The sequence below is a fragment of the Podarcis cretensis genome (genome assembly GCF_951804945.1).
Source record: "Podarcis cretensis genome assembly, chromosome: 6".
Taxonomy (NCBI): domain Eukaryota; kingdom Metazoa; phylum Chordata; class Lepidosauria; order Squamata; family Lacertidae; genus Podarcis; species Podarcis cretensis.
In genome coordinates this window covers 57,837,512-57,856,276 of record NC_137175.1, presented here as the reverse complement: position 1 = coordinate 57,856,276, position 18,765 = coordinate 57,837,512, and the positions used below count along the sequence as shown (strand labels likewise).

Here is an 18,765-nt window from a genome sequence, read left to right as displayed (position 1 = left end):
AGCGCATGATAGGAAAGAGCTTGTTTGCGTTTTGGAATTACTGCCCCCCCCCGGCAACCTCCTCCTTTCGTTGATCAGAATAAAGCCTTTCAAGAATCAGTTCCCCACCGCTTCTGACTCTCCCCTTCAAAGTGCCACTGAGTTTGCCCACGGCCCCAATCCTACGTGGGCTCTTCCTGGGGAACAGGCCTCGCTGAACGCAGAGGGACTTGCATGAGAGCAAGCCTGCTGCAGGACTGTACTTCGAACTGGGGAGCTGATGTTACAGTTGCCTTTCATGAGCCGTCGGACCAGAGTTAGGACAGTTCGCCTTTTAGAAATGCACGAGAAACGAACAACTCCGTAGACACTTAGAAATTCCTACGTAGATTCCGAGCGGAAAAAGGAAGACACTCTTCTGCACAGCATGAGAACTATACATGTGTGTATATAATAATACCCCGGACCCAAATCTCTGAAGCGCCTCCTATATCCTTCCGATAACATCACTTCCTCTTAAACAAAGAAGCTGACTTGGGTTAATCAGATACTATTGCTTAAGAGGATCGCTGGGCAGAGCTGGAGTAATTGTCCTGGTGAAGATTTTGGCATACAGCATGAAGGTTCAGTTAGCAGCGCTGTCGACTTTCCTGCTTTGCCAATTGCTTGTCGCAGTTTCTGCTGGGGAAGCATTAGGAAAAGGTTAGATACCAATTCTCATTTCCTCTTTTGTTTTAATGATGTTTTCAAATGCCTGTGCTTCGCAAAAAATAAGCAGAAAGGTTTAGGGTGTGATCATCCCTAAGCTATCTGTGATAACAAATACGATTCTTATAGTTTGCATCTACTATTGGGAAAATAGTTGATTTCAAGAGAGTACTGTAGTTTCTCTAGTCTAGGCCATGAGTTGCTCAGGGTGGCAGTTTCCAGGGCCCTTTTTGTTTTCAGAGTTCAGTTCAAATAAAAAGATATGTATAAATCCTTTAGGAAAGAGAATTGCTTGCTTGGAATAACTTCAAACTTCCTTGATGTTCGTAGGAATGGTATCTTAGATTGCCATTCTAAAAGCATTTATTTCTTCGTATGTGGTGATATACAGTGGTACCTCGGGTTACATATGCTTCAGGTTACATACGCTTCAGGTTACAGACTCCGCTAACCCCTCGGGTTAAGAACTTTGCTTCAGGATGAGAACAGAAATTGTGCAGCAATGGCGCAGCGGCAGCAGGAGGCCCCATTAGCTAAAGTGGTGCTTCAGGTTAAGAACAGTTTCAGGTTAAGATCAAACCTCCGGAACGAATTAAGTACTTAACCTGAGGTACCACTGTATAGAAAATTGTTTTTATCTTCTGTAACTGATGCTTTAAATTATGCAACATATATTCCCCCTTTTCTTTCAAGGTTTTGGAGATCATATTCACTGGAGGACGCTGGAAGATGGGAAAAAGGAAGCTGCAGCCAGGTATCTTGTGCAAGCGGGACTACAACCTTAAAACTGGCTTATTTGGAAGTTAATTTCCCTATTATCCATAATAATTGCTTCCAAATAAGTGAACTGAGATGTAAATTTCATAAGGTTAGCCTTACTATTAAACAACGTCCTGGCTTATCGCTACACTCAAAAGATGCAGAGTTTATACATACATAAAAACAACTTCTGCCACACCAAAGTAAATTTGCTTTAGGTTGTGAGCTGTATATGCTGCTTTTCCCCTTCTGATGAGATAGATAGTCCAAACCTAAACCAAGTTTGTTTTGTAGTCCTAGGAAATTCAATTGAACTTTTCCCTCTCTGTTAGTATTTTTCAAAAAAATCTAATAAAATTAAAACCAACAGGGAAAAAATATTCTGGAAAACTCTCAGTTGACTCCCATGCAGAATTAGGCCTGTCTAAACGTGTTTGGAACTGGATTACTTAAGCAAAAGAATTGCAGTCACAACCTAAAAACCTGAAGGTGCAGATTAGTATCAGTAATAGCCTTTTGTAAGAACTTGATCTCCAGCCTTACACAAGAAGATGTGAAATTATTCAGAGACTGACAAATTGATGACCTTGAGTTCAACCATACAGCTGGGATTTCATGCAATTAATTGATATTCTTCTTTAATTGCTTTTTAAGTTAGCACATGGAAATAACATCCTTTTAAAGGGACAATCTGTGCTTCGATATGAAAATGTTTTAGTGATGATCACTGGTATACCTGAGTACAGTTTTGCTTAAAATGACATAGAGATTAGGGCTTTGGTCATATTTACAACACTTGGGTGGCACGTTGTGAGCACTACATGGTGCCTTTCAACTTCTGTTGTTTCCAGCTTTTAGTGTGACATATTTTGAGGATAGATTTTCACAGGTGAATGTCAGGAGTTTGAGATTCGGGAGAGAGTATGCTTATTTTGTGCTTGGAACTAATAGCAGCTTCCACAGCGGTTTCTCAGCTATGCCATGGTGCATTTGAGACAAGAAGAAAAGAAACTGCCCCAGCTAGGCAGCCAGTTGCGACCTGTGTGGTTGTGTGGGGCCGCCCTCCTTCCACTGGTGTCACTGCAGCTTACCTGGACAGGGCTGGGGTGAGGTGGTAGCAAGATTGGGGTGGATGCACCAGTGGAGTCAATCTTGTCCTCCTGCTAGCGCATCTGTGCAGCCCCCAGCTTCAGTAGCACTAATGTTGGGATGATGGCTCCACCACTGCACACAGGCTGCTACTATGGGCAGCTACTATACCTGACGTGCATCTTCCAGTGAGGAGTTAGAAGCCTTCAACTTCAAAGGTTCTGGGACTAATGACACTTTCCTTGGCCAACTGTAAAGATGACCTCTGCCATGCTTTGGAAAGGGATTCAGCTATGACCTATCTTATTGCGCCATTAACAGGAGCTGACATTTTTCTGTTACAGTTGTGCTGTGGACAAGAACTTTGGATAATGAAAAACCCAACTAGCTCACAAATGTAGAGACCTTTAGAAAATTGGCTTCTTTATTACAACACTGAACTCCTTGCACATCAGCTGATGCTCAGTCTTGCTTTCTGCAGGGATCAGCTGTGTAAGCAGTTGATGCAGGATCCATCCAGGACATGTGATATCAAGTGTGGGGCAGCTGGACGTGGTTTGGGGGGAAGCAGTCTCCTTGGTCAAATGGGGAGGAATGGTGGGGCACAGCCCCGGCCACCATGGCTAATAGTCAGGGATGATGGGAGTTGGAGTCCAACAATGTATTGAGGACCACAGGTTCCCCAGTCCTCCCATAAGGCACAACAAAATAATAATAGCAAGTATATGTGGGTTGTGGGCAAAGCAGGTGATGTGCAAAAATGTAACATTAGATAAATGGGCAATTATGAGTGAGGGCTGGATAGAAGATGGCTGGGCAATTAAGGCAACACATGAAAGACTTGCACTTCTTGTTCATTGTCCATAGAGTTTAGTGTGCAGCTCTTAGACCTACAAATATTGCTCCCTTTTAGGTTTTCTTGGATTTATTTTTTTTACCGCACCTCTGACAAACACAATAGTGCCTAAGAAAGCTTTACACATTGTGAATTCCAGGTTTAATCCTATAAATCACTTGCATATCTAAAAGTGAAATCACTTGAGTAAACTAGACCTCCTTTTCCTGTAAGGTGGACAATTGACTAATCTTTTATTAAGTATAAAAGAGTAGGACATATTAACCTTGTTCTTAATAAATCTTTAATCTTAATGAAGCTACAATGGAACTCCCTTCCTTATATAAATTTCATTCTGCAGTTGCACCGTATAGAACAATATTGTGCATGTTTACTCAGAAGTAAGTCTTAAGAGTACTGGAGTACATTAATGGAGCATTTCAATGTCTTTTTTTTTAGTGGGTTGCCTCTCATGATAATCATTCACAAATCCTGGTGTGGTGCTTGCAAAGGTAAGATAAATTAACATTCCCTGAGAGCACTTCAGAATCTTCTAATTAGATAGATACATAACATTTGTAGGAGAAAGTGTAATCTTACAGAGTATAGCATGTATGTATTGTCTTCATAAATAAAACTATACTTATAAGGTAGGGGTTTTTTCTAGATACAGCTGCGGCTAAATGCTAGCTGAAAAGCTGCCTAAGCTTTTACTATTTGGATTCTGTGAGCCAAAGTTCAGAGAGTAAAGATTAGACATGTACTACACTGATGAACAAACTTACTTCAAACACCAATGAAAATGTAAAAATACTTTTAGTTTAAGAGTGACCATTTATTTTGTGTTTTTTATTGGAAAAAATCAAGAGAGCATTGCTTATGTTTCTTCGGCTTTTTATACTTGTATACAACTGTTTTGTATCACTTTTTCTTTGTATTAGGTATATTAACAAAAGTAACAAGGGCTGTTTCTTTTTATTTAAATGCGAAGATTTTGATGACTGATTCTGGTTGTGATCTAACTAAAGTTAGTCATGCTTAAGTCCTACTGAAATCTAGAGTGCAATTTAGGTATGAGACAATTGTTCCCATGAGTCTGATTTAGCAGGGTTAGGGCCCCTTGTGATTAGAGGCATGTGTATAAGAATTATGACACTTGTTCTCTTTCCTGATTAATTTTTCCTTTCTATGTTTTTCTTAGCTTTAAAACCAAAGTTTTCGGAATCTAAGGAAATCTCAGAGCTTGCCCATAATTTCGTGATGGTCAACCTTGAGGTAAGTTTCAGTTGGATAGTTGCTAAGATACTGAAACGAAGCATTTCCCCATATTCTTCCTTGGAACTTTCTGAGACAATTTAAGATACAGAAAGCAAACATAAAACATTGTCTGTATTTCGGGGGGGGATGATGACACCTCCATTGATTTATCCATTATTTTACATTGCACATCCTTAGTACAGTGGTACCTTGGTTCCCAAACTTAATCCGTCCTGGAAGTCTGTTCCTAAACCAAAGCGTTCCAAAACCAAGGCGTGCTTTCCCATAGAAAGTAATGCAAAATGGATTAATCCATTGCAGAAACAACCCCTAAAACAGCAATTTAACATGAATTTTACTATCTAACGAGACCATTGATCCATAAAATTAAAGCAATAATCAGTGTACTGTACTATAAAATAAATGAGACAAAAGTAAAATTAAATTGTAGATAAAAATTAAAATTAATTTTTATTCTTATGTGCACTGATGATAGTCATTGTTTGGATGGGGGTGGCTTTTATCCATTTCTGCAGTCACACAATCAGTAGCTGAACTGGGTTCCACACAGTCACAAGTCAGTGCCATAAAATGAAGAACAAGTCACAGTCAAAACAACAAAAAAGCCATACAAACAAAAATGCAAAAAATAGCAAAAACAAAAGCTCCAAATATCACCTCTGTTTTGTGTGGGTGCTCGGGACTCAACAGCCAACACACTCAACAGGAAGCCTCTGATTAGCAGTGGGGGACTCAATTTACAAACAGAACACACTCAACAGGAAGTGGAACATGTTCAGCTTCCAAGGCAAAGTTCACAAACCAGAACACCTACTTCCAGGTTTGCAGCGTTCTATTTCCAAGTTGTTCATAAACTAAGCTGTTCTAAAACCAAGGTACCACTGTGTTGTTGAATGAATGAACAAACTATTATTGTCAAAGTAATAGTCTGCTGTTTTCACAAAGAAATATTACTGATGAACAATTGCAGTGACTTGCCCTTCTTTCGAGGGGTGATATCCAACTGTGGCATCCATCTTGCAGAATGGATCTCTGTACCTTGAAATGCCAAAGGTTGCGCTTGAGAAACTTTGCATCCAAGGCAATTGCACTTCCACAGAGCTGTGGATCTTCCCTTTGGTTAAACAATAAAGATAGATTTCCGTGGAAATAGTCCTAATGTTCCTTTACTTTATCTTTTTAACTTTCAGGATGAAGAGGAACCCAAAGATGAAGCTTTTAGTCCTGATGGTGGTTACATTCCCAGAATCATTTTCATGGGTGAGGCATGAGGCAGCTTCTTATCCCTCTTGGAGGACTGCGTTGCTGTTGTCATTACATGGATGTTTTCATTTGTTCTCTCTGTTTTTTGTAGATCCCAGCGGAAACATCCATCCAGAGATCATAAATGAGAAAGGAAACCCCAGCTACAAGTACTTTTATACCAATGCTGAACAAGGTGCATGTGAATTAAGCTCAAATTGGACATTATCTCAGATGGCTATAGTAGCCCTGGCAGCTCTTGTATTTCACTACAGGTGTTCTGATTAATTTGCAGTTCAGAACTATATTGAATTATACCTGATTACCATTGTGTATAAATGGTGTAAGTTTAAGCGTACACGTTTAGGATTCTGTCAGACTCCTAAGTTACATCAGAATATTGGCGAAAGAGAGGAGATTTGACAGACTTGTTCTTTTTCACATCTTCTGTTAGGGGGATAATGGAATAATTGAGCTTAAGAAATGGGAGGCATTTCTAGAAATGGGGGGAATGTGTCTGTTTTGCCTTCTCGTAGGTCAGGGTTCATCTGACAAGCCCTGTTATTCTGCTTGCACAAGGCTTTCCTCCCTCCTTCCCCTGTGCCCCCCACAATTGGCTGGGATGCAGTGTGGAGAGCCCTCAGAGCAGCAGACTGTGGGAGGAGAGAGCAATGCTTAGACAGATGGGATGTTCATCATAGTGCAACGTTGAATTCCACCCTCAGTTTCTTATGTTTTCATCTCTCCCGTTCTCCAAATTTCCACAGCAATTTGTGATTATTATTTTTTTTTTAAATACTCATGAAGATTCCTTGGCATAAATGATATACACCTTTTTGCACAGCAAAAAATATAATGCATTTTATAGGCTGTTTTTACCAATATATGCATTTTTATGCACACTTTACACTAGTATATACATTTTTATATGTTTTACTTCGCTAGAGAACTGGACTGCAAAATCCAGAGAAGTAAAAATTTTGAAGGTTGGCTGTGTTTTGATATTGTCTCAGAAAATGTGAATTAGGCAAGTTTTAAATGCAAACTGGATGAATTTCTCTCCTATTCATGTCAATTGAACTGAACCAAGTACTAAGCATCTTTTATGTTTAATATTACAGTCATCCAAGGCATGAAGGAAGCCCAAGAGAAGCTGACAGGCGATGCTTTCAGGAAGAAACATCTTGGAGATGAATTATAATACACTGGGGATCTGTTTTATATAAATTCAGAATCTAAAATGATATATGACTCTTTCCCCCCTCCTTTTTCCCCAATGAGGAATTGTAGATGCACTGATACGAGCTTTTTCCTACTGATAACTTGTTCGATCAAATACTATCTAATTTTTCAGACAGTGAAATCAAAATAAATAACTCTGTCCTCTCTTGTTTACATTGAAATGCCTGTTTATAGGATAAATAAAGCTAAAATACTTACTGATGAATGAATGTTTCAACCTTGAGCATATTATAAACCACAGTTTCAGTGGAGTTTAAGGCCTAACTCTTTTAAAATTGCTTATTCTCTATGAGGTAAAGGCTGGTATCTGGTTTGTGATGAGGACATTGGTCTTAATAGAATCATCTATTCCTTTTATCATAAACAGGCTTAGTCTTGCTTATTTCAGTAGGAACTTCTAGATATTAATGTTTAGGATTACAACAATCTTGCTTTTATTGTTCAGTATGAACTTTTACCAAACCCACTGTACTAAACTAATAATTCTGTCATGAATGCTACACCAAGTAGAGTTATTTTCCCACCTGCCCAAGGAGCAGCATGAAGAACATTGGAAGTACAAAATTGTTTTTCTTTTCCTTACAGAATTGCCTGCTGCTCCTTTGGTTACATTTAGACAGAAACATAGCTTTCCCATTTGTGCTTTTGTCTTTTAATTCTTTTGTGAATAGAAGAGAAAATGTAATGAAGTATTTAGTGTGAAAATCTCTTAACTTGCTGAATGTTCTCGGTGGATGCCTTGCTTCATCATATTGTACTGTATTTTTGTATCTGGGTAAACAATAAAATGGATTTTTATTTTTCATTTCATTTTGAGATAACAGTAACTTCTATGAGGGGCTAAAGGCATAATGTTGAATTTGTGAAGTTACTGTTGAATGTTTCATTCTTTTTTCCTACATGTTTTCATGCATAGACATCTGTAGTTTTTAAAAATCTCATTACATTCAGTAGTTGTGTACCTAACACTATTTTCTAAGCATTTAATTCAGCAAAGTTAAATGAGAATGGGTCTAACAAATTTGCCTGTTATTATGAAAATAAAATGACTTTTAATGTTTCTACAGTAATAGCGCTCACATCTTCCAGTAACAGCACAATCCTAACCATGTATACTCTGTTGTAAGCCCTATTGAATTCAGTGGGACTTTCTTCCAGGTAAATGGGGCTAGGATTGCAAGCTTTGTAACAATTGTTTAAAAAGTTTTTAGTAAGGGTGACCAACTTACTGCACACAAGGGGAAATCCTATGTTAGCAAGTTATAGTGAACTTACTGGCATGCTTTCCTTGATGTAATTATGAAATGGTATGCAATACATTTCATTTCAAGACAAAAAAATCTCCCAAGTGGTTTACAGCAATAAAATAGCGTAACAACAACATTGCAGTAAAATAATAGTTTACTATAGGTAACTGATTTCTATTGCCTTTCTTGCTGAATGTTGAATGAGGAGCTATAAAAGTTTTTTTAAAAACACCAAAAAACCTTCAGTGCATAAATGTAAAGCCCTTTCTGGCATAAATAGTATGTTTTTAGCAGATTCAAGCTGCTGTGGTCAGATATTACTTTATATGTACTACATCCATGAAAACTTTTTTTTTTGATGAAGAGTTGCCTTTACACACATTAAATTTTTCAATCATTTAATACAATATATCATTTTATTTTATTATTTTAAAAACTCTTCTGCCTTAGTTTAGTGGACTGTTCTCTACATCTGGAAATCAGCTGATACTTTGGCCAAAGGTGGCATGACATTCTCAAGAAGGCACTATTAGATTCTCTCTTAATAATTAATACCATGCATTTATCAAATAAATTTAATGGTGTGTTTATGTACCATTTTTATTTGCTCAATCCACAGAAGATCATAGCCCTGATACTTCGTTTGGGCTCACCATTTCTGTAAAACAGAAGTTCTGTGTAAACTCTCTGTAGGCGCCTGTCTTAGTTGTCCAGTCATATCAATAACTGGAAAAAATGCTACAGCCATCGTGGGAACCATAGTAATTATGATGTACAGAAGTGGTATATTCATATGAGCTTCACCCAATGCAGTAATGTGGTAGCTGTTTCTGTGAACAGAACCTGGGATTGTAGTGACTGCTGGTATCAGTATGTACAATAAGCCACAGTTAGTTATTTCATACATTCTGGTTCTGACTTTTAGGGAAAGCTTGCACTAGTTAGCTTGCAATTAAGCTTGAAACAATTGATATGATAAAAATAGCTATATACAAAATCATATACAGGTCAATTAAAAATAAATGCAAATTTTGATGATGTGAAAAAGTCTTTAGGGTCGTCTACTTAACGACACAAGAAAGGCCAAGCAGAGTTATTGGGAAATTAAATTCAAGAGGTTTGTACCACCAAGCAAATGCCCTATCTCGGGTACCTGTCTGCTAGACTGACCTTAGTGGTGAGTGTGAATAGGGTTGCAAAGAAAAATCCATACAGATAGAAGGGGTTCTTCAGATCATCTGATTACAAACCAGTCAATGTTTTAAAGGTTAGTGTCAGCACTTCCAGACATAAGATGAATAACACAACTGAAAATTGCCTAAAGCCCTGCCTTTCACATGCATTCTAGTATTTTAGTTTGCACCAGTCCAAGTTTCTGGACTGTTGTCAAAGGCAACCCTATGAAAAGAGCACTACAGTAATCTAAGCATATGAATTTGGCCAATTTCTGCACTTGCTGCCAAGTGCTTAATTACTGTCGTCTGGCTCTATCTTTTGGCTTATGTGCATGGATTTATTTCAGAAATGAGTGTTGTAATCAAATGGGTTAATTTCCATTCTGGAAGGGAAAAAATACCTTGTAAAGTATCAGGCAAAAGGAGACAATCTTAATATGCATTTATTTTCACAAACATCATCATCATTCTTATTAATTTACCAATTCTATACAAGAACTCAGATTGGTAGAAAATCTCTGGGATGTGGGTTCAAGCCCCATATTGTAGGTCAGTGTTTCCTAACCGCCCCCACCCCGGATATTCCAAATGAGATATTGGTGAACATCACATAAATGGGGGGGCTGCAGCACAAGGCTAGAGGGCAACAAAGGGAAGTGAGAAGTGAAGGAAAACAATTCTTTTTTTTTTTAAAAAAAATCCTGATTGGCTGGCCAATCACAAGCGCTCCCCACCAGGGCCTAGTGCTCCTTTTTGCCAAATGTGTTTTCTTGGAGCAGTCCTGGTTTGTTTCTGGCAGAAGAGGGAGATGCTGTTTTGATCAGAAGAGCCCACAATCCAGTACTCCCAGGTAAGGGGGAGTGGTGGCAATGGGTAGGGCTGGGTGAGCTGGAGCTGCATGTGGCTGCCGCCAGTGCTGGGCTCGGTGGCAGCCTGCGCCTGACTCTGCAAGGTCTGGGCCTTCGGATGTTGCTGAGGGGTGCAGGGCCAGTAGGCAGTATCGGCCCAGCTTTGCAAGATGCAGGGTGAAATCCACCCCAGCACCTAGCCATGGGTGTAGCCAGGATTTGGCTAAAAATCTATTGATTTTTACTTATGGGGGGGCAGCTGCTCCCATGGGGGGCACAGGAAGGAAACAAGGTTGGAAGGCGGCCACGGTCGGAAAAAGGTTGGGAAACAGTGGACTAGATGACTCTCGTGATCCCTTCCAACTCTATGATTCTGTGAAGTATCTCAAAGTGATGTACAATAAAAAAGCAGAAAACTGTTTGAAAAACCAAAATGATATATTCAAAAACAAGACAATACGAAATAGACACCCATGGCAGAGACCCATTCATGCAGCTGGAAAAGCCCATCAGAACAAAAAATGTTTCCACTTGCTTCCAGAATGTGTGGATAGTTGGGGCCTGTCCCCTCTGGACAGGAATGTTTTCCCACAGAACGGAGGCTGTCACACTGAAAGCACTGCTGAGTTACTGTAGAATAGGCTTCTGATATCTTTGCAGCTTGCAGGAGAACATCTTCCGCAGATCACAATTATTTTCCTATTGGGTATGTAAGGCAGAAGAAAGCCTTCTCAATGGCTGCTCCCAGACTTTGGAACTCCCACTCCAGAGAAGTTAGACTGGCTACTTCTTTGCTGTCTTTCTGTCAGCAGGTGAAGACTTTATACAGACTTTTGGGAATTGATTGCTTTTAACGGAAGGGCTGGTGCTCTGCTGTTTTTATTGTAATTACTGGTATGTTTAAAACAGATTTTATATATGTCTATAGTTTTAATTCCGCCAATGTTTAATTGTATTTTAATGATTGATTTTTAAAATGTTGTTAGCAGTTCTTGTTTTTAGTTGTAAGATGCCTTGAGTCCTGTCAGGGGAAAAAGTGAGAAAGTAAGTAGGCAAGCAAATAAGAAGACAGTCTGTCAAGTACCGTAACTTGGTCCCGAGCTGTACAGAAAGCAGTATGTGTTATTACCAACACCTTGAACGTGGCTGGATTGCAGATTGGCCCCCATGCAAATCTCGCAAACAAGGCATCAGCTGCAGCCTTAGGACACACCTCAAGGGTAGCCCTATGCCAGATTATTTCGCTTGTGAAAAACTATTGCCTTAAAAACGTGTTTTTTAAGGAAAGTTTTAAAATTTGTGTCATTTTAAAATACTCCTCGTTCACCACCAGGTGGAGGTACCCACTTGCCGGTTGTAGCTGCACGGTATATGTGTGCTAAACTAGCCAACCCTGAAATCATTTTCAGCCTGCTAACTATAGCTAATTCAAACCAGGTTGACCCAGCAAACCAAGACGAATGGAACCAAATCCAGATTAATAATGTTATTTACTCCTCGCATCCTTGTAGAATATTACTTCATTCCCTTCAAAGGCCTTTAAAAAACACACCAAAAAACAAGGAATGATTGTTTTTTGGAAACCACAGTTGGACAACCCACGACCCTCAACTGCTTTAAGTGGGGCCTCCAGACAAGCCCGCGAAGTCCCCAATCCATTTGACCTGCTGCCCCTCTTATCCTCCCTCCGAGGGGGAGAGCGCGAGAGGCGTGTATGGATCTCTACGGAGACAAAGCGAGAAGTGTAAGACTAAATCTAAGTGAATCAATAAGAAAGGAGGATACGATGGTATGTAAATTAGACGGGCAGGTTGAGATGAAAGGAGGGGTTGGGATGGATGCGGCTCTATAGGAGAGAGGGGCAACCCGGGCAGCGGCTGAGAGACCCGCCGCGTCCGCCGGTTTCCACTTATTCCGCCCCGCGTGGGGAAGAAGGCGGGAGGCCTGCGGCAGCAGCTCCGCCCCGAGGGTTGTCCTCTGCTGCGCCGGGTGAGAGGATCCGCGGGATGTGTCGCTGAGCCGGACACACGCACGCTCTTCTCCGCCCAGAGGTCCGGGAGCGCACGCAGCTCGGGCTCGGCTGCATCTCCCACCAAGCGCCTGCTGCTCGCCGCTGCTCTTGGCTCCAGCCTCCCTCGCTTTGCGCGCCGAGCGGCTCCGTTCCCTGCGCCGCGCCCCAGGTAAGAAGAGCGCGGAGGAGAGGACGGGACCCATCGGTTCCCCGCGCAACTTTCCCCCGTCGCCCGGCACGCAGGAGGAGGAAGGAGGGCTCAGGGCAGCCGCCTGCTTCGCATCTCCCCTTCCCCGCCACAAAGAGCGAGCCTCGGAAGCCCCGGGATCCTCAGCGCAAGGCGCAACCAGGGTTTATGTGCGCGCAAATCTCCTAGCGCTCGTGGGAACGGAGGGACGACATTAGAGCCGCAGATTAGCCTTTTTAGTGCTAAGGCTCAACTCTGGAAATTGGACGGCGTGCCTCTGAGTATATGCAGAGGGCTTTTTCTGCAACGTCTAATGTTTGATTTCCAGACAGACCTGTCTTCCGGGTTTATTGAGCGTATCTTATTAATTTAATTAATAACAAACAAACAAACAGGGAGAAGTGGAGAGGGCTCCTCAGTCTTTCTCCTTGCCTTAGTAGCCCAGCACAGTATAAAACCTATTGGAGGAGACCAATCAGGAAATGATTTTTTACAGAATCAGTCTAGGTTTGATTTCTTTCTGCATCGTTTTTCTTTGTTTTGGATAAAATGGAGCAAATTTTAAAATAGCCCTGTCAACAATTGTGTATATGTGTGTGCACATAAACACACACACACACACACACACACACACACACACACACACACACACAGTTTCTTTGTCAAGGATGGTGCTAAGCCCTTAGCAGCTGAGTGATGGTTGGCAGCCACTTGCAGTATGCTTTCTTACCTTTTGCACCATCTCATTCACTGGAAATGTGTAACAGTTTTCTAGAAAAATAGTCGAGTGTAATAGGTTATGCTTCAAATATAGCCATTTAGCTCTGCTGGTCATATAGATTTTTGCCATTTCTTGGTTTATCAGAATTCATAAGTGAATTGCTATACCTGGCTTCATTAACACACACACTCACACTAAATTATTTGAAGTCCCAGAGTTTTGCATTGAATTATGCTCTTCTAATTGTTTGGGGCCTTGCTTGTTTTTCAGAATCTCTGCTTACAGATTATTCATGGCGTATTTGACTGCAGTTCAGACTTTAACTTCATTTATAATAGAAAAATACTATGGGTCTTGCTGATGCATGTATGCTGTTAGCAGTGTATGAATGGAAACAGTAAGAAATATTCTGAGTATGTAAGCAATATTGATGCAAAACTAATTTCAGGAGTAAAATGTGAGCTATCTTTCCAGGATAGTAGGATTGCCACATTAAATTTTAAAAAACAGTGGACAAGCTACATCTTAGAGCTGGGAAGATTTTTGTGGAGCTTGTGTTCTGATAAAGGGCATAGCTTTACAGTTTGAACTAAGCTGAGTGGAGGAGGGTGAGTGATCAAAATCTAGTGAATGTATTTGAAAATATATTCTATTTGAGTGTGTGTGCATGTGTGTGTGTAGATATATATTACGTTAAAGTTACCAGGGCTGTGAAGTTAAATCAATAAAATAATGGAGGTTCATGTGCGGGAATCTGTTAATATTACACCAAAACATCCAGGCTTTGCAAAACACAGAAACAAAACCTGTAGCTAGAAAATCCAGAGAATGTGTTAAGAATATATTGTGGTTATCATGACATTACACAAATGAGAGTTTCAAAATAAATTATGCTGAAGAATAGCCTATCTATGTGTCTGTAACTTTGGTAGAATTTTTGGGGAAGGTTTCGGATGTTAATTGGAAGGGAGGCAAGCACCCGACTATGGAACCAGGGAATAGAGCAATGTGGAATGAGGAAATAAGCTTGAAGGGAGTGGGCATTGATCTCAGCTGATATGTGGCAACTGGGATCCAGAGAAGCTTGGTCACCCAGGGATAGTATTTGTGGACAAAAAGTCCCCAGTAGGAATTCTGCCACAAATTTTGTAAAATAGTTAACTGAATTGCAAAGGCAAAGATGGTGATATGGTGCCAACATAGGAAAAATGGAGGAACGTTAGTGAAATGCTGATTGAGTTGAAGGAAGGATGATCTGCAGGGAAGATTTTTGCTGTTGCTTTTCTTGCACCCCCCGCCTAGTTTTGTATTAATTTTCTCATAGTAAAAAGGCAAAATTATAAGTAATAGTGAAGTTATATTGTATTTTTATTTGTTATCAGGCCTTCTATATGCTAAGTTTGTTTTAACTAATGCTGTTCTATACCAGTGATTTCTATGCAACCCAACATGTCACTATCACACTAGCTGCAATGTCTCAATATTAAAAATGATCAACGTGCAGGTATCTACCTCTAAAATTATTAAACCATATTAAACCAATATTGAAACTTGAAATACTTTGTATTATAATATGGGGGGGGGGGGTGGAGAGGAGGATTTAAAGATCTGTCTCATCTTACACACGAGAAAGACACCAAACCACATGATAGGAGCATAAGAAAAGAAGCTACAATCTGTGTTGGAGATCTTGTTTAGTAAATTCCTTTAGGCTGGTGGGTACAAGATACAGGGCCTTTTCTGTGTTGGCCCATGACCTATGGCATTCAGTCAACCAATGAAAAGTTAGGCAGGCATATTGAAGACATGTCTGCATTTGGTTTTTATATAGGGAAGCTGGAAAGTAGAGGCTATTGTCCCTAGTTGATTTTATTGTTTAAATGTAATGACTTTTTGTTTTGTTGTTGTTTTAACTGTTTTGATGAATTTATGGATTATACACTGCTTTGTGTATTGATTGTCCTAGCAAGAGGAATAGAAGTCTTTTAAATGATGATCATGAGAGCGCTGCTAGATCAGACCAAAGGCTCACCTAGTCCAACATCCACTTCTCACAGTGGTCAAAACCCACAGACAGGACATGAGCACAACAGCATTTTCCCAGTCATGTTCCCCAGCAACTTGTATTCAGAGGCATAAATCTCTTCTTCTTTAGAGGAGGAACTCTCAGATATGAAACCCTCTATTGCAGTTTGAATCAGTACACACCAGGAAGGGTTCATTCTACACAAGTGCTATTTCTGCACATTTAAAGCTGCTTATGGTCAGAATGTGCTCTGTCAGTTCCAGTGGTCCCTAGGCAGGGGCAATAAACTCAAAAGACTGTGGAGATTTCTAATTTCCCCCCACCACAAATGTCCATAGGTCAGGAAAATTATACTTCAGAATCTTTGTTTAGAAAAACCGGGCAGATAGAAAGAATCTCCTTTTGCTAGACGGGAAAGTACTTGTGCTTCTAGATTGACCTTGGTGCAATCACTAGTCTCTCCAAAAGCTGTTGGATGAGAGAGATTTATAATAAGGATTTAAACTAGATTACTGTAAATGGCAGGTAATCCAATTTTATAATCAACTCTGTCTGGTGGTTGTAACAAAGCTGGAAGCTCTCTGCTTTAAAATACTTTTGGATCTGTTATACATTACCCTTCAAAATGATATATATCAAGAATTTGTTATTGACAAATCCTTTTATTGATTATTAGTTGCCTCTAAACCAGGAGTACGAAACCTGTGGCTCTTCAGATTTTATTTATTTTTACATTTATATCACACCTTTCCTCCAAGAAGCAAAAGTTGGTGTACATAGTTCTCTGTCTCTCTACATTATCCTTACAACAACCCTGTAAGGTAGAAATGCTGAGAGTGAGTGACTGGCCCAAAGTCACCCAGTGAGCTTTATGGCTGAGTGGGAATTTGAACCCTGGTCTTCTAGGTCTTACTCCAACCCCCTTAGCTGCTATACCACACTCCCAACTCCCATCCACCCCAGTCATCGCGGTCATGGGTCGGAGATCATGGGAGCTGGAGTCCAGGAACATCTGGAAAGCCACAAGCTCCCCATCCTTACTCAGCTGTAGAAGAAAACTATGTGGGGTACACATCGGGATCACAATCTGGGGAAGAGCTTCCATATACTTTTTCCTTGTGAAAGGGCATGCTGGGTGCTAATATTTCTTGCAGAATTCTTAACAACTGCCTTCTTCCAACGCATTCCAAAATTTCAGACTCCTAAGATCATATAGCAGAATCATAGTCAAAAGATGGGAAACAGTCAGCCTCAGGAATTTTGCGCTGACACCTGTAAAGAGAGCAAATTCGTATGTCCATTTTGAGGTCATCCTCCTCAATTCATGTCAACTATTTTTCTCTGTAGATGAAATGCAGAAGTGGCAGTCCAGTTGGGAGCTGTGTGAAAAAATCTGCACCACTGATCACACACATAGACCAGTGATTTCTGCTTGTGGCAACATATAGATTTGAAGTCGCTGTCTTAATCATCCCCTTTGAACTAGTGAGCACTGCCTCAATAAGTAAATGTAACCAAAGCCAAAATGAGATTTATGAGTTTCTTTCATCCTGGAATGCAAAGACATACTGTTTAGGGTTTTTTGTTGTGGGGTGTCATACTTGCAGTTGTTATTGCTGCTTTATTGTATTTTTATTTTAGTTCTTGTGATTTATATGAAAATTGTTCAGTTTGGTTGTGGTTTTTTAAAATGTTTTATTTATTGGAACGCTGGTGGCGCTGTGGGTTAAACCACAGAGCCTAGGACTTGCCGATCAGAAGGTCGGTGGTTCGAATCCCCGCGACGGGGTGAGCTCCCGTTGCTCGGTCCCTGCTCCTGCCAACTTAGCAGTTCGAAAGCACATCAAAGTGCAAGTAGATAAATAGGTACCGCTCCGGTGGGAAGGTAAACGGCGTTTCTGTGCACTGCTCTGGTCGCCAGAAGTGGCTTAGTCATGCTGGCCACATGACCCGGAAGCTGTACGCCAGCTCCCTCGGCCAATAAAGCGAGATGAGCGCTGCAACCCCAGAGTCGGCCATTACTGGACCTACTGGTCAGGTGTCCCTTTACCTTTTTACTTTTGTTATGTTGTACTTACATATTTTTTATGTTGTAAGCTGCCTTGAGCATGGTTTGAATTGTGGAAAGGCGGCATGCAAATTAAATTATATATGTATCTATGTTATGTATTCTCAGCTCTGCTTTGGACCTGACCTCTCTGCTGCCCTTCTTCCGTCTGTGTCATTAGGCTGATAGTGAGCACAACAGCACATTATTTGTTTGCTGCAAGAGAAAATGTGTTGATACGCCAGAGACTGCACCCTTGGTATAATTTGTTTATATCAGCTGCCCTCTTGTACAGAAATACAGAATGTCAAATGCATAATGCATCTTATGACTCACAGTTGTACCACAAAACAGGCTGGGCAGTGATTTTATTTCTCTGATCAGTTTCTATTTTTATTTTTATATATAGCTAGGATATGTGTTTCATATTAGACAGACCCACTAGCCTGTAATTGGGGGGGGAGGGGTCAGATTGTTGGTTGAATTCTTAATAGTTGATCCTGATCATTATATAAAGGACTGTTGCAGCACTTGTTGCTGCTCACCCCAGCCACATATTCACAATGGACCATAGCTCAGGGCTCAAGCACAAGCTTCGCATGCAGAAGTTCCCCAGAGTAGCATCAGTCACTGAATGCAGCATGGATGTACTGTTGATGAGTAGAATTCATATGGATGCTGGCAGGTGAACATTCTGTGTCTGAGTAGTCAGTAAACAATTAGTATTGTCTGACTTGCATAGAATCATCCCTACACTGGGATCTCCCTAAATCTGGAATGGGGAATTTGTGGCCTTCCAAAAGTTGTTGGACTCCCACTCCCATCAGCCCTGGCCAGCCTGGCCAATGGTCAGGGATGAGGGATGGGCAAATCAGTTATTTTCGCTTTTCAAAATTTCTCATTTTTCTCATTTTAAATTAGGTTCTCCACATTTCCATAGCAATCTCTGTATTACTTTTTTTAAAAATCCTCATGAAAATCTTTGAGCATTTTAGTGTGAATTTCTCTCAATAAACACATTTTTGTATGCACCTTTGACCAATAGACACATGTTTCCAACCAATTTTCCTTTATATAAGGTTGTCATATGTCTGAAATTTCCCAGACATAGCCAGTATTCAGCCCTTGTAAACAGTGTCCGGGCAGAAATTGCTGGAATGTCTGGGAAAATCTGTATATATAGCAGCCCATGTTGGCAGTGTAGATTTTTGTGAATTTAATAAAAAATAGCTCAAAAACTAAAGCTCAACAACTTAATACAATGCATTTTTGTATGCTATTTTCACTAATGTACATTTCCTCCTAATACACACATTATTGTTTGTATTATTTGGCTGGAGAACTGCATCTCAAAATTCCGAAACGTGTGAA

At 40.4% G+C, this 18,765-nt stretch overlaps 2 protein-coding genes across 4 annotated transcripts in view; both read left to right on the top strand.

The window, feature by feature from the left end:
- Positions 1–79: 79 nt before the first annotated feature.
- TXNDC12 (thioredoxin domain containing 12) lies at positions 80–7,942 on the top strand. The gene is made up of 7 exons (XM_079982550.1): positions 80–681; positions 1,381–1,441; positions 3,830–3,882; positions 4,572–4,645; positions 5,839–5,908; positions 6,003–6,086; positions 7,012–7,942. The coding sequence occupies exons 1-7, from the start codon at positions 597–599 to the stop codon at positions 7,089–7,091; spliced, it is 507 nt and encodes a 168-aa protein (XP_079838676.1). The 5' UTR covers positions 80–596; the 3' UTR covers positions 7,092–7,942.
- Positions 7,943–10,328: 2,386 nt separating this feature from the next.
- Positions 10,329–18,765, top strand: part of RAB3B (RAB3B, member RAS oncogene family) — a 53,147-nt gene continuing 44,710 nt past the window's right edge. Inside the window, exon 1 of one of the 3 annotated variants that reach the window (XM_079982549.1) lies at positions 10,329–10,404. Coding sequence is in view for 1 of the 3 variants with exons in the window: in XM_079982547.1 (XP_079838673.1) it covers positions 12,117–12,146 (30 nt within the window). In the remaining 2 variants the exon portion in view is untranslated. Of the gene's footprint in view, positions 10,405–12,058; positions 12,583–18,765 lie in introns of those variants that run through there. The other 2 variants (XM_079982547.1, XM_079982548.1) reach the window with 2 other exon arrangements.

Bases quoted from the DNA above. Each gene is read 5' to 3' on its own strand.
- TXNDC12 (XM_079982550.1), top strand. From the start codon at position 597: ATGAAGGTTCAGTTAGCAGCGCTGTCGACTTTCCTGCTTTGCCAATTG. The intron at 682-1,380 runs GTTAGATACCAA...TTTTCTTTCAAG, and splicing joins TGGGGAAGCATTAGGAAAAG to GTTTTGGAGATCATATTCAC. The intron at 5,909-6,002 runs GTGAGGCATGAG...TGTTTTTTGTAG, and splicing joins TCCCAGAATCATTTTCATGG to ATCCCAGCGGAAACATCCAT.